The 12,480-nt window shown below is 38.8% G+C and overlaps 1 protein-coding gene across 1 annotated transcript in view; it reads left to right on the plus strand.

Annotated features, from left to right (window-relative positions):
• LOC126253461 (protein ELYS) overlaps positions 1–12,480 on the plus strand; it is a 346,049-nt gene that overhangs the window by 818 nt on the left and 332,751 nt on the right. The window contains exon 2 of the mRNA XM_049954815.1: positions 11,924–12,043. Coding sequence (XP_049810772.1) covers positions 11,932–12,043 — 112 coding nt within the window. The 5' untranslated portion in view covers positions 11,924–11,931. The remainder of the gene's footprint in view (positions 1–11,923; positions 12,044–12,480) is intronic.

Genomic DNA, 12,480 nt, shown 5'->3' on the forward strand with positions numbered 1-12,480 from the left:
TCCATGTCTTTTCCCCAAAGAAATTTCCACCGTCTCACTGTCCAGGATCAGGAACTCTGCCCTGACACCCACCCTACCAACTTGTGAGTCCACTTCACCTTATCCATCCCAGGCAGGTGTACAGTGTACAGTGCCCCGTTTTTAATGGTTACTGTGTCTTCTGTTGTGTTCAGTGTTTTTAAATGTACTACCTGTTGACATTTTGTATCACTGTTTTAAAACTATTCATGAAGACATTATTTCTTACATTCTCCCATTAATATCACATTTTAAAATAATTGTAGATTCATGATGAATTGTCTCCTTGTTTTGTGTTTAGCATCTAAGTTTGACGATAATGTCTACTGTCTGAAGAGTGAGTTGATTGTTACACTGCCAGTCCCCTGCCCCCACCCCAGCCCTCTGCCCACATGAGGCAAGGGACATGTAGTAACGAAAAATTTAAAAATAAAAAGTGGTATGCGCAATTCACATGCTAAGCGTAGCTCTTGTTTGCTAGCACTATTTGACAGTGACTTGCACCAGCAAATGGGTCATTCCATGTTAAGGGGCCTAAATTTAAAGGTCTCCACCCATCACTATCCAGTTTTCATCAACTTTTTACAGGAGAGTCATTCCATGTTAAGTGGCTTAAATGTAGATAAGCTTCCTACTCACCCATCTTAAATTGTGATTAATTTTTTTTTTACAGGATACACATATAGGACTTGCATCAACCCTTCCCAAATAACAGCTCCATAAGTAGTGTGGTTGGGCTAGTAGCAATGTTTTCATGATTTTTTTTACATTGCGACTTAAATGAATAAATCATCTAATTTGTTTTGTCACTGCTCATGATTTAAGGGACCTGTTGTGCTGAAACTTAGTTATCCTGCTCAACATTTTGTGTACAGTAGTTTATTTGGAGAACAAAAGCTCAAATTATGTTAAATTTATCATAATATGCCATCAGAGTGGCTCATAAATCTTATTGTAACACATCTGGACTAGTTTAGCTTAGATATGCTTTTTGTTCCAATTGATCCATTGTGAGGGGGTCCTCCAGAATGTAGAACAGGCCAGAACAAGAATGCACAAAAATATTTACAGTGAAAAATCAAACAAGAGTATGCAAATGTACCTTCCATACATCCCAAGCGGAATAATTCTCCGAGGGACTGATGGCCTTTGTAGTGATTCCATGAACTTAACTGCTTGAAAAAGAGATATATTGTTAATGACAAGTGTCATTAAGGAATAAATAAATTGGGAAGCTGTAGTTAATATTCCTAGTTCCCTAAATAGGTCCCTGCAGGATGTTCTTGACCTGCACCACAAATAATTCTCATTACACATTACTGTATCCAGAAAACTTTAGCTTGGCTTAATGAACTACTTAAAAAATGAGCCCATATATTATGGAATGAAAGTAAGCATATTATGTCAGCTTTTTCTTTTTTATATCTTCTGTGCCTGGTAGTATTTGCATTGCAAATAGAGAGTTGTCTAGTGCGTCAGCAGTTTTGTGGTGTGCTCTTCCCAGTTGAATTTATTATCAAACTGTAATGCCAAGAATTTAACAGTCCAATTCTTCTATCTGTTTGTCATTGTATTCTAGCCATATACTGGTGGGAAACCTCTTAGAAATTCTGAATTGAATATAGTGTATTGTATATTTTTGCCACCACAAAGAATTGGCTGGGAGTCACTTATTATTGTTCGTGAAAATTTCATGAGCCAATATGTAATTTTTATACACACACACACACACACACACACACACACACACACACACACACACACACACGAAAAAAGCAAGGGACCTAAGATGGCACCTTGTGGGACGCCACATGTAATTAGTTCCCTAGTTATCATTTGGATGATGCTTGATAGGCAAATTCATGTTTCTTTCCTAATGACATATTTTGTTTCGTGTCAGAGGTATAGGAATTGAAGCATTTTGCAGCATATCTTGTTACACTGTAATATTCTAATTTACTTAATAGTATATTGTGATTTACACAGTCAGATGCCATGGCCAGATCACAAAATATACCAGTAGCCTTTAATTTGTCTAATGACACAAAGTATGTTGTCGTTGTGTATGTAGATATCCTTCTCAATATCAGAACCGTTTAGAAGTCTGAACTTTTGCTTGAGCAATTTGTTATTTGTTGTCAGATGATTAAGAATCTGGCTGTATATTATGAGTATCTTTTCTAAAGTTTTGGAGAATGCTTGTAGAAGTGAAATTGGATGGAAATTGATGGTATTGTTGTGTCCTGTCTTAAATTATGAGTTAACTTCAGCATAATTCAACCATTCAGGAAATGTTCCACTGATAAACGACTGGTTGCACATATAGCTTAATATGTTACTAAACTCGGAAGTACACTCTTTCATTAACATTTTTGATATTTTATCATAACCACTAGAATGTTATGATTTTAAAGATTTTATGATGGACATTACTGCTGCTTGGGTAGTGAGGATCATATTCATGTTAGTGAAGTTATGTGTGGTGTCTAGTCAGCCAGTATCTACTGAAAGAATAACTTTGTGAAGCTGATTCTTCAGTCATCTCCAGCTTGTCGGCGTATCAAAAAACTCTGCAAGTGGCATCTTCAGTGCTCAAATAATGAGTTACCCAAGTTAAAAGTCTACTCAAAAATTTTATTAGTCAGTTTTGGCTCATCTTCAAGAGGCCCATCTCAAGAGGGGTCAATCGAGTCTGATTTTTCCTGGCACCATAAAAAAATGTCCCCACACCATCCACGTGCCACTTTCCACTCCCTCTGTCCTATAACCTTCTCCCAATTCATGTCCTTTCACTCCCATTGTGTTCCAATGTCTGCCAACACATCCACAAGTCTTTTCCCCTTCTCTGCTCTTCTCTAGTACCATCAATCTTATCTCCCCCACAGTGACCTGACACTGCAACTGGCAGCCTTTCATTGCTAATATCTAGTCCCTGCACACTCTGCCAGGCAGCACTAACTCCTCTCCTTCCGCCCACTGCCCCACCTCACTCTAGATTGCTGCTTACTTTCATTGTTACACCATTGCATTCTGGCGAGAGTAGCTGGAGTTATTGGTAATGTGTGCGTGAGATGTTTGCTCGCTTCCGCAGCTCCACGTATCATCTTATCGGATAATTGATTTTGTAAGACTACAGTTACAGTGTGAAAAACCACAAGGAAAGCTACGTGATTGTTATATCTTTATCTGACTTCACTCTGTGCTGCGCTGATGTTCAAGACTATCACCATGCGCTGGCAAAATACAGATTATACATACCAATATCTGAATGCCTAAGTTACGTTGAATGTGAAAAAGTGGCTTCAGTCAGATTGAACACTGATTTGCTTCGCTTTTATTTTGACTGCTTCATTTAACTCCCACACCCACACTTTGAAGGCTGAATAGCTATAGTCAGTAGAAAAAATTTGTTGTTAGGTAATGTAGTTATTTGAAGCAGGAGGAATTATAGCAGTGTGTCATGACATTGAAATATATTTGTTATCTGTCCCCTTATGTTGATATTTTGTTTACTCATGTTACCAAAGTTCCACTCTTAACCCTTAAATTAGGTGCTCATTCAAATGTTTCTCGCGGTAAAATGTACAGTTTTACACATGAATGGCTTATCCTTTTTGGGATGAGTGAGTTATATTCCCAGCACACTTCTGAATGTTTGAGCTCCTGCAATCCTGTTGTCAGTGGGAGCTGTGAAATCCTCATAACAATCAAGGTTCCAAAACCCCTTCCTTGCTTCAGATTCATCCGTCTCCCCCATTCAAGTCAACAGGTCCTCCTCAACCCGACAAGCCTCCTTCCTTGATGTTGACTTCCACCTCAAAGATGTCTTCGTCAGTATATGTGTCCATATCAAACCTACCAACCATCAGAAGTACCTACACTTAAACAGCTGCCACCCATTCCACACAAAGAAGTGCCTTCCATACAGTCCAGCCACGCATGGCCGTCACATCTGCAGTGACAAGTAGTCCTTCTTGAAATATACCAAGGAGGTTACAGAGGCATTCACAGACCGTAATTACTCTCCCAACCTTGTGCAGAAACAAATCTCCTGTGTCTTATCTCTCCAGTCACCCACCACCATCCAGTCCCACCATCCACCCACAGAGGAGTACTCTCCTTATGACTCAGTACCACCTAGGACTGGAGCAACTGAATTACATTCCCCTCCAGGGTTTCAGCTACTTCTCATGAAGCCTTGAAATGAGGAATGTCCTGCCCACTATCCTCCCCATCCCTCCCACAATGGTATTCCGCCACCCACCAAACCTACACAAATCCTCGCCCATCATTATGCAGACCCGGCTCACAACCCCTTGCCTCATGGCTCATATCCTTATAATAGACCTAGATGGAAGATCTGTATCATACATCCTCCCACCACCACCCACTCCAATCCAGTCACAAACATCAAGTGTCCCATCAGAGGCAAGGCTATCTGTGAAAGCAGTTATGTGATCTACAAGCTAAGCTGCTACCACTGTGCTCCATTCTATGTGGGCATGATGGTCAACAAGCTGTCGGTCCATGTGAATGGCCACAGACAAAATGTGGCCAATAAACAGCTGGACCACCCAGTTACTGAGCACATTGCCCGAAACGACATTCTTCATTTTGATGACTACTTCACAGCCTGTGCCATATGGCTCCTTCCTACCAACACCAGTTTTTTTTTTCTGATTTGCACAGGTGGGAACTCTCCATGCAACATATCCTATGTTCCTGTAACCCTCCTGGCCTCAACTTTTGTTCGTCATCGTCCTTTACCAAACTATTGCCTTCCTTGTTCTCAATCTAGCACTACACAGCTTTCTTTTCAACAAGCGCACCAACTGTTTTTTATGTCTCTCCATTTCAGGCAACCCTGCCCTTCTCTAACCTCTTGACTCCATTTAGCATCCCTACCCTCTCTCCACCTCATCCCTGTATGCTCCCAAAAACAGCACTTAATCATCCTCCACTCATACCCTGTTTCCCTCCCCTTCCACAACCCAGCCTGCTCCTGATCCCAATCACCCAGATTGCTTCTCCCATCATGTGCAGTTCCTCGCAGCCTGACAGTCTGCCAGACTGTCGTGTGTGTGTGTGTGTGTGTGTGTGTGTGTGTGTGTGTGTGTGATCTATTTCAGAAGGCCATCTAGCTGAAAGTGTAGAAGTTTAATAGTATTTTTATTGTGCGTGAATCAACATCTTTGCTACATGGTGAGTAGCAATCTACATTTTTATTTGTATAGATGTGAATGTATGTTGGTATAACATCAGAGATCTCTGAAAGTTCTCCATCGATTACTTTAACATTTTGACACAATGTTGCATTCAAATATGCGTGTGATGTTACATACCTATGGGAGCTACATATGGTATATAAAAAAATTGTCATGAAACATTTGTTGACTTTAAAAAACTTACTGTCAGACTGTGACTGAATACCTTAACTTGGGCCTTGGCTGCAATACAGATCAGTTTGCATCACAGCCAGCATTAAAAATTTTCAACAGTCTTTTCTTTGGTCAAAGCAGAATGATAGTTTTACAGTCTTTCATATTCTTCCTGTCTCCAGGAGACCAATCTGCATCTGGTAGACACCATGGATTGAACCAACGACCACAAAAGCTAGATGACATATTGTAAACAAAACACACAAATGACATCTACAATGGAAACATATAGTTAATAACATTGGAGATGTCATTCCAGCAAAATATAACTTCACACTTCAAGGATTATGCTGATGGCTTGCATTGGCCACTGGACCCAAATAAGTCTGCTTCAGACTTCTATTTGTATCACGGTCATCACTTTTACACTTCAGTGTTGGCTTGTCATGTTTTGTCAAGTCACCTACCCACCTTCCACTGAATTATTCACCTGTCTTTTCTTGCCTTTTTGGATCTGTCTGCCATCTATTCAACTGAATGTACCTCCTTCCCCTTCCATTTCATTTTCATTGCGGTCTTAATGATGCCCTCCACTCCATTCCAGTCCATCAGTCCATTCTCTGATTCTTAAGTTTGATTTCCTGTCTGTACCAGTTAACAACATCCATCTCTCCATTGTTCGCAGAGCAATCATCATCATCTTCTTTTTCTTTTGACCAGGCTTAAAGACTTGAGTGAAACTTGTGGACAGCACTAAACTTTGCCAGAACAGTCTCGCCACAAGCTCAAAGCAGCTCTTGAGTGCTTCAGAAATTCAGTACTCGGATCAACACAACTAATTCTTGCTTGCAGTGGTCATGTGCCAACAAATACTACAAACCAATATTGTCATTAATAGACACTTATTTTTATTGACTTTAGTACGTTTCCGAGATTTGTCCGGAAAGTAATGAGTCTCTCTTTTTTGATAATTTATTGTTCAGATAGGTTCAACAACTTAAAATTCTTCGATGTATGATCCTTCTGCATCGGCACATTTTTGCCAGCGTATTTTCATGCATTGTAGGCTTTCTGGAACTTCTCAATTGGGATGCTCTTCAGGGAAGCCATTGAAGTAGCTTGCACAGTGTCCATCGACATAAGAGGTTTTCCTTAGAGATTCCTTCTCAACCGACCAAACAAAAAAATACCGCTGGGGCCAGGTTGGAACTGTAGGGCGGCTCCGGCACTGTTGTCACACCAATATGAGTCAAGTAAGCTGTGACTAAAAAGGCAGTGTAACAGTTATGTTGGCGTGGTGCTGTCTCCATGATGCGCGGAACTCCTTTTGGACATGGGTGACCCAGTGGTTTAGTCTCTGGAACACTGCCTTTAAACAGAGCAAATCCAATATTTCCAATGTCAAGCGAACACCCATTCGATTGTCTGAATTCAGTTACTGACGTACATGAGTCACACGTTAGTCTGAGAGTGTGATCTCCTCCTGACATTCCTAAGCATCTTGAGCCACCTGTTTGACTATGATCTAGAAAGGTGATTGTCCCTGAAGTCTTCCTTAAGCATTCCAAAAGTTCCTAGCGGTGTCTTGTTGAGCTACACACAAAGATTTTTCCATCATTAGTTCCACGCTAATGCAGTGTATGGATTCACAAGAGCTGTCCTACCTCTCCAGGAGCACAGAAGGTATTGAGCAATCTGCCGTTTGAAAACTAAGGGTGGCGAGCACCAACTATGAGTGGCTGAAACTGTTCCTAAGAGAGAAGGAAATCGGCGACTTCCAGTTGACACTAAATTACTCCAGGAGTAAATTTTTCATTTACTTCCAAAGTAAATTTATTTACTCCATTACAGGCGGAGAGCACCATTGAAGAGTACGCCACTATGTTAGTAACTTAATGAGGAAATATTCCTAGGCAGTAATAGTGAATTCTATGGATTATCTGTACTACAAGGAATATATGGAGATGGAGGAAGAGGTGAATATCCCAAGAATGAGGGTTGTAATGGAGAGAAGAGACCCATTTGTGATGTATAGCGAAAGTGATTTCAAAGAGCAGTTTGGAGTCTTTTGAGTTGCTGGAGCCATTACTGCAGCATAATTCTGACAGGAGCCATGCTTTGTCTCCTAGGCTGCAACTTTTTTGTGGACTGCGAATCTTTTGCACGGGTACTTATAAAATTGTAGCAGATCATCTCATTAATATCCACTGTACTGCTGCTGGGAGAGATTTGAACAGTGTGATAAACAGTTTAATTGCCTTAAAGCCACTGTATGTGTCCATGCCACAGAGCCAAGAAAATATGTCAAAGAACAAAAGGGAATTCTATCGAACTGGTGGATTCCCAAATGTCATAGGGGCCATAGATTGTGTACATATACCCATACTTTGTCCTTCTGGAGCACAAGCGGAACTATACAGAAATTGCAAGAATTTCTTTTCTATCAATATATGAATCATCTGTGATGCCAATATGAAGAATTTGAATGTGGTAAACTGTTGGTTGGGCTCCACGCACGATGCACATATTTGGGACAATAGTAGAGTTGCTGCAGAATTTGAAAATGGACAGTATGAAGGGTTGATCGTTGGAGATAGTGGATATGATCTCTCCAAACATCTTATGGCGTCTATGTTCTGAGCCCACGTACGAGGCGAACGGCGCTACAATAGAGCCCATATTGCTACCGGATGTGTAATAGAGCGAGCGTTCGGTGTTTGAAAGAAATGTTTCCAAATTCTCTCTACAATAATGCAATTTAAACCAAACGAGTGCGGGAATGTTATTGTGGCTGATGCAGTTCGACACAACTTTGGAGTTGGAGTTAGAGGTGTGTTTCACTTGGATGCTGTGGAGGTGAATGACATCGAGCAATATGCATTTCAGCCAGAAGCAGATGCCGCAGGCCAAGTCATCAGAAGGTTTATTATACTTCAATACTTTAAATAAAATTGTACCTAGTTTGCTGGTAAAATTAGAAGTTAGTGTAAAGACTTTTCCTTCTTAAATGAATAAATAAGCCACTGGATTGTCACTACTGCAGTGAAAAGTGACTCATTTTATTTATGCATAATTTTTTATGTTCTTTTTTCTTTCTTTTGTACATTTTTTTGCTGGGGGATTAACATTCTCCTTTTATTTCTTAATTGAGTATACAAAGTCATACAATGTTTTGATTATTTCTAAAAAAAGACTTATTTTATAATATTGCAAATTCACGCAAATATTAGATAGAATGTGGCATTAACAAAAATTAGCTCTGATGCTGAAATGATAAACACAAATATTATGCCATACAAGAAACAAGAACATATTAACCATTTGAAAAAATATCAAGGAAATAAAAGGTGTTTCATACATATGAATATTTTCTTATTCATTTACAAAAACTCAAATTTCTCGAGCACATTGGCTGAAGAACTGGAACCTGAAGTTTGCTCCATTACTTTCTTGAACTTATTCATAATTTCCATTTTGAGGTTATGCTTTCCTCTTGTATTAAATGGATTTTTAAGGAATGAAGCTCGTCTGCTTTCTCAACAACTCTCGGTTCTTCACTATAATCCCATGTTCTCTCCCTCTTTTGCTGGGTGCATTTTCTGAAAAGCTCCTGCCAGAGAATGTAGGCCAAGGTTCATGACTGTGGGATAAAGTTCCACCTTTAGCAATTCCATTGCTAGCTTCAGAGCAGTTATTATCAAAGTTGCTTGAAAGTATACTATTATCTTCAGATATGTCATTGTCATTAACTCCAGCTATCCCCTCGAAAACTTGTGGGATCATATCAACAACCATTTGGCTTATATTGTCGATTTTCATCTCACCTACTCCACCGCCAGTTTGAAATTGTTCTCGATTACATTTAGCTTTCATTTTCTTTGCTTTCGCTTTCATGTCCTTCCAAGTTACTTTAAGCTGCTCTATTGATCTTCGAGTAAGAGCTTCTGCGTTGTATTCAACGTGTATTTTTTTCGCAAGCATCCTTTTTCCTTTTTAGCATGTTGCTATACTTTTTAGATTCAATAGTAGTTATGTACTTTTTCATTATTCCAGCAAATCACTCTCTTTCATTTTCTGGTATGTTTTTTGATTGTTTCTTGGATAGGTCCGTGTTGCTGCTAGCTCATTAGGTGGCGAGGTTAACAATAGATTCATGCATTAACAGCAATTTTCTTTTTCATAAAACACAGATCTTTTCATTAATCAAAAATAGCGTTTAGATTTTCCAATTTTAATGATTCAGTTTAATAATCCTTTCTTACTTCTAAAACAGTAGCAATGAACATAAGTTACGCAAGAGGTGATAAAATAATGTCTGCCAACAATCAATATTTTCCAAGAGGGAAAGTAATAAATGTGCCAGCAGTGTGCAGAAATGGCTTACTTCTTTAGTAAAAGGGCGTTACTACTTTAGTTACAATTAAAAAGGTAAATATAAATTGAGCTCTTCAAGAATTATTAAGAGTATATTACTACAGAAGTAATATACTAATTATATTAGTTTGGTTCTTGCCACCCTAAGAGTTCCTCCCATTCTCTACCCCCACCCACCCATCCTCCCCAACTGGTCCAACTGCTGTGTGGCATGTAGTTGCATCACAAAAAATTGCAGCGCATTACTTTCTGACGCTCCCTGTAATCTAGAGAGCAGCAGATTGACTAACGATGCTATCTGTACTATAGTACTGGTGAAGCAGCCCATCAATGTATGTTACCCATCAACAGCTCTATCAAAAATGGTTCCTCACGATTACTAACTCCTGAATGACATGTACCAGTGGCTATAATTAAAGTGCAGCTACTCAGATAAGTCTAGTGTATGCTGCAATTGTCATGTGAGAGAGAAACTTGGTAGATATTCTAATGTGTCAATGTGGGAACAAATTTATGCTGGAAAAAAATTAGTTCCAATGTTGGCCACCAGGTGTAAATCTGGCACCATGAATGCAAGAAAGACAGTTAGATGTAATGGATTAGAAACAGGATGCAGGTAAAGAAAGCTCAGACAAGTGAGAAAGGCAATGCTGATTTTATTATTAACCACCGTTGTCATGCTGTCATACAGTGTGTAGTGCCAGATTTGCGTCTAGTGGCCAAATTATGAACTAAAATTTTTTCCACCATAAATCAGTTCTGCGTTAACGTGTTGGCATATCTACCAAGCTTCACTGCCATATGATATTACAGCTCACACTGGACCTACTTGGTAGCTGCACTTTAATTATAACCACCCATTACATCTGGAACAGGCATTTTAATCTACCATTGTTGATTCCCTTAATTCTCTCTAGCTAAGGGCTCTACTCCTAGTTTTCGGTAGAGTCACCCTGTAGCATGATAACATTGTCTGTGTTATTGGCTGGTGATTTTGCTTTACTTTGTAGTTTCAGAACGTGACTCTTTGTGAGATCAAAACTTAAAACAATTCACTGTGGACTAGTTGTTGGATTGTTTGTGCCATTTTGGATGTAACTGTCATGATTGAATTGGGCTCTTAATTTTGTTTGTGTCATTAGCTGACATTATAGTCTCTGAACATTCTTACCATGTGTTGGGGGTTGTCCATGGGTAAATGTTGACCATTTAATTTTAAAATTATTCCAGCCATTTAATAAGTTACATTGGAAGTGTGGTGGAAAATAAAAGTAAAACAATTTCACTTGTATTCAAATGTGTTTTAGATAGTTTACCAGAGAGTTCTAGGAACTGCCAAAATTGAAACTATGGGCCTGAGTTGTGCCTGGTTAGCTCAGTTGGTGGAAGCATTTACTTCAAAAAGTAAGTTGCTGTGTTTCAGTTCTGGCCTGGCCCATAGTTGGTCAGGCAAGAAGTTTTACGAAAAGGTTCTTTGGTGGCTCTGTAAGTCACTTATTTCTGAGGTATAGTTATCTTCACCAGAGGATAATGACAATACTTCCTTTCTTTTAGCTTTGCGCATTGGTCAGTGAACAAACATACTCTGGGCTGTATTTTTGATAACAAATTTCATAAAATCCTAATTATTCAGGCAGTTACTTAGAAAATGTACCTGTTTGCACCAAAGATACAGTCCTAATTACCACATTTTTGGATATTTATGCTTTTGACATCAAGAAGTCACATTATGTAGTGATTCATTAGAGTATTTTTATTAGGACATATACCTATACATCCTGTAAAATTTGCTGAACCTCGATATTTATTTTAGAAAATCTGCAGTGTTATTGTTCTCAGTTTGTTTTATATGTGCCACAAAAATGTAGAATATTGTATCCTGTTAGCTGGTTTGTGTTTAGTGATTGCTTCCCATATACAACTCTAAATGAGCTATTGATCTACCTACGTTCTGACTGATGTCTATTTACATTTACTTTTTAGAATTACCATTGACCTAATAATTGTACCTTGTTTCAGTGTAATTTGTTATTGATTACTGTTCTGTTTGTCCTAAAAGAAATAAGCTTTTCCTGTCCCTTTTCTGTAAATTTAAACAACAAAATATTTTTTTGTGTAACTCTATCCATAATGTTATCTAATCTTATTTTCAGCAGTGACCATGGATGGCACAAAAGCCCCTTGCAACGTATCAAGAAATTTGAAACTAAGTAATGGTAAATACAATGCCTCAGAAAATGGAATGTTGGAAGTGAAGGGTGGTGTGTTCAAAGGTAAGATTGCATTACTTTGGCATTATATCCCATTTTGAAAAAAATGTATTTCTATACAGTGTGTTCGGAAATTTGCTGTGCATTTCCAGCATGTTGAAAATGATGTCCATCAATAGCTAGACAAGTCTGAAACCACTTAATTTTATTGGGAAACATTTCTGCAGATATGATTGTGATATGCCTATCATGTATGCAGGTATTTCAGTTATTAAAGTCACAAGGTGTGTATGGGCTATTGTGATATACTACAGACTTCACTGTTCCCCCAAGGAAAAAATCTATATAGAAGATGACATGCAGAGTATCAATGGTATTCCTCTCAATAAAAAACGTAAACCATTTGTGGTAAAGGATTCACTTTTCATGATCTGCTTCCTTCAACTTCGTGCACTGCAGTCACTTTATATGGGAATAATTTCATTGTTTGCCTAACCACA

This window comes from Schistocerca nitens, chromosome 4 (assembly GCF_023898315.1).
Source record: "Schistocerca nitens isolate TAMUIC-IGC-003100 chromosome 4, iqSchNite1.1, whole genome shotgun sequence".
Taxonomy (NCBI): Eukaryota; Metazoa; Arthropoda; class Insecta; order Orthoptera; family Acrididae; genus Schistocerca; species Schistocerca nitens.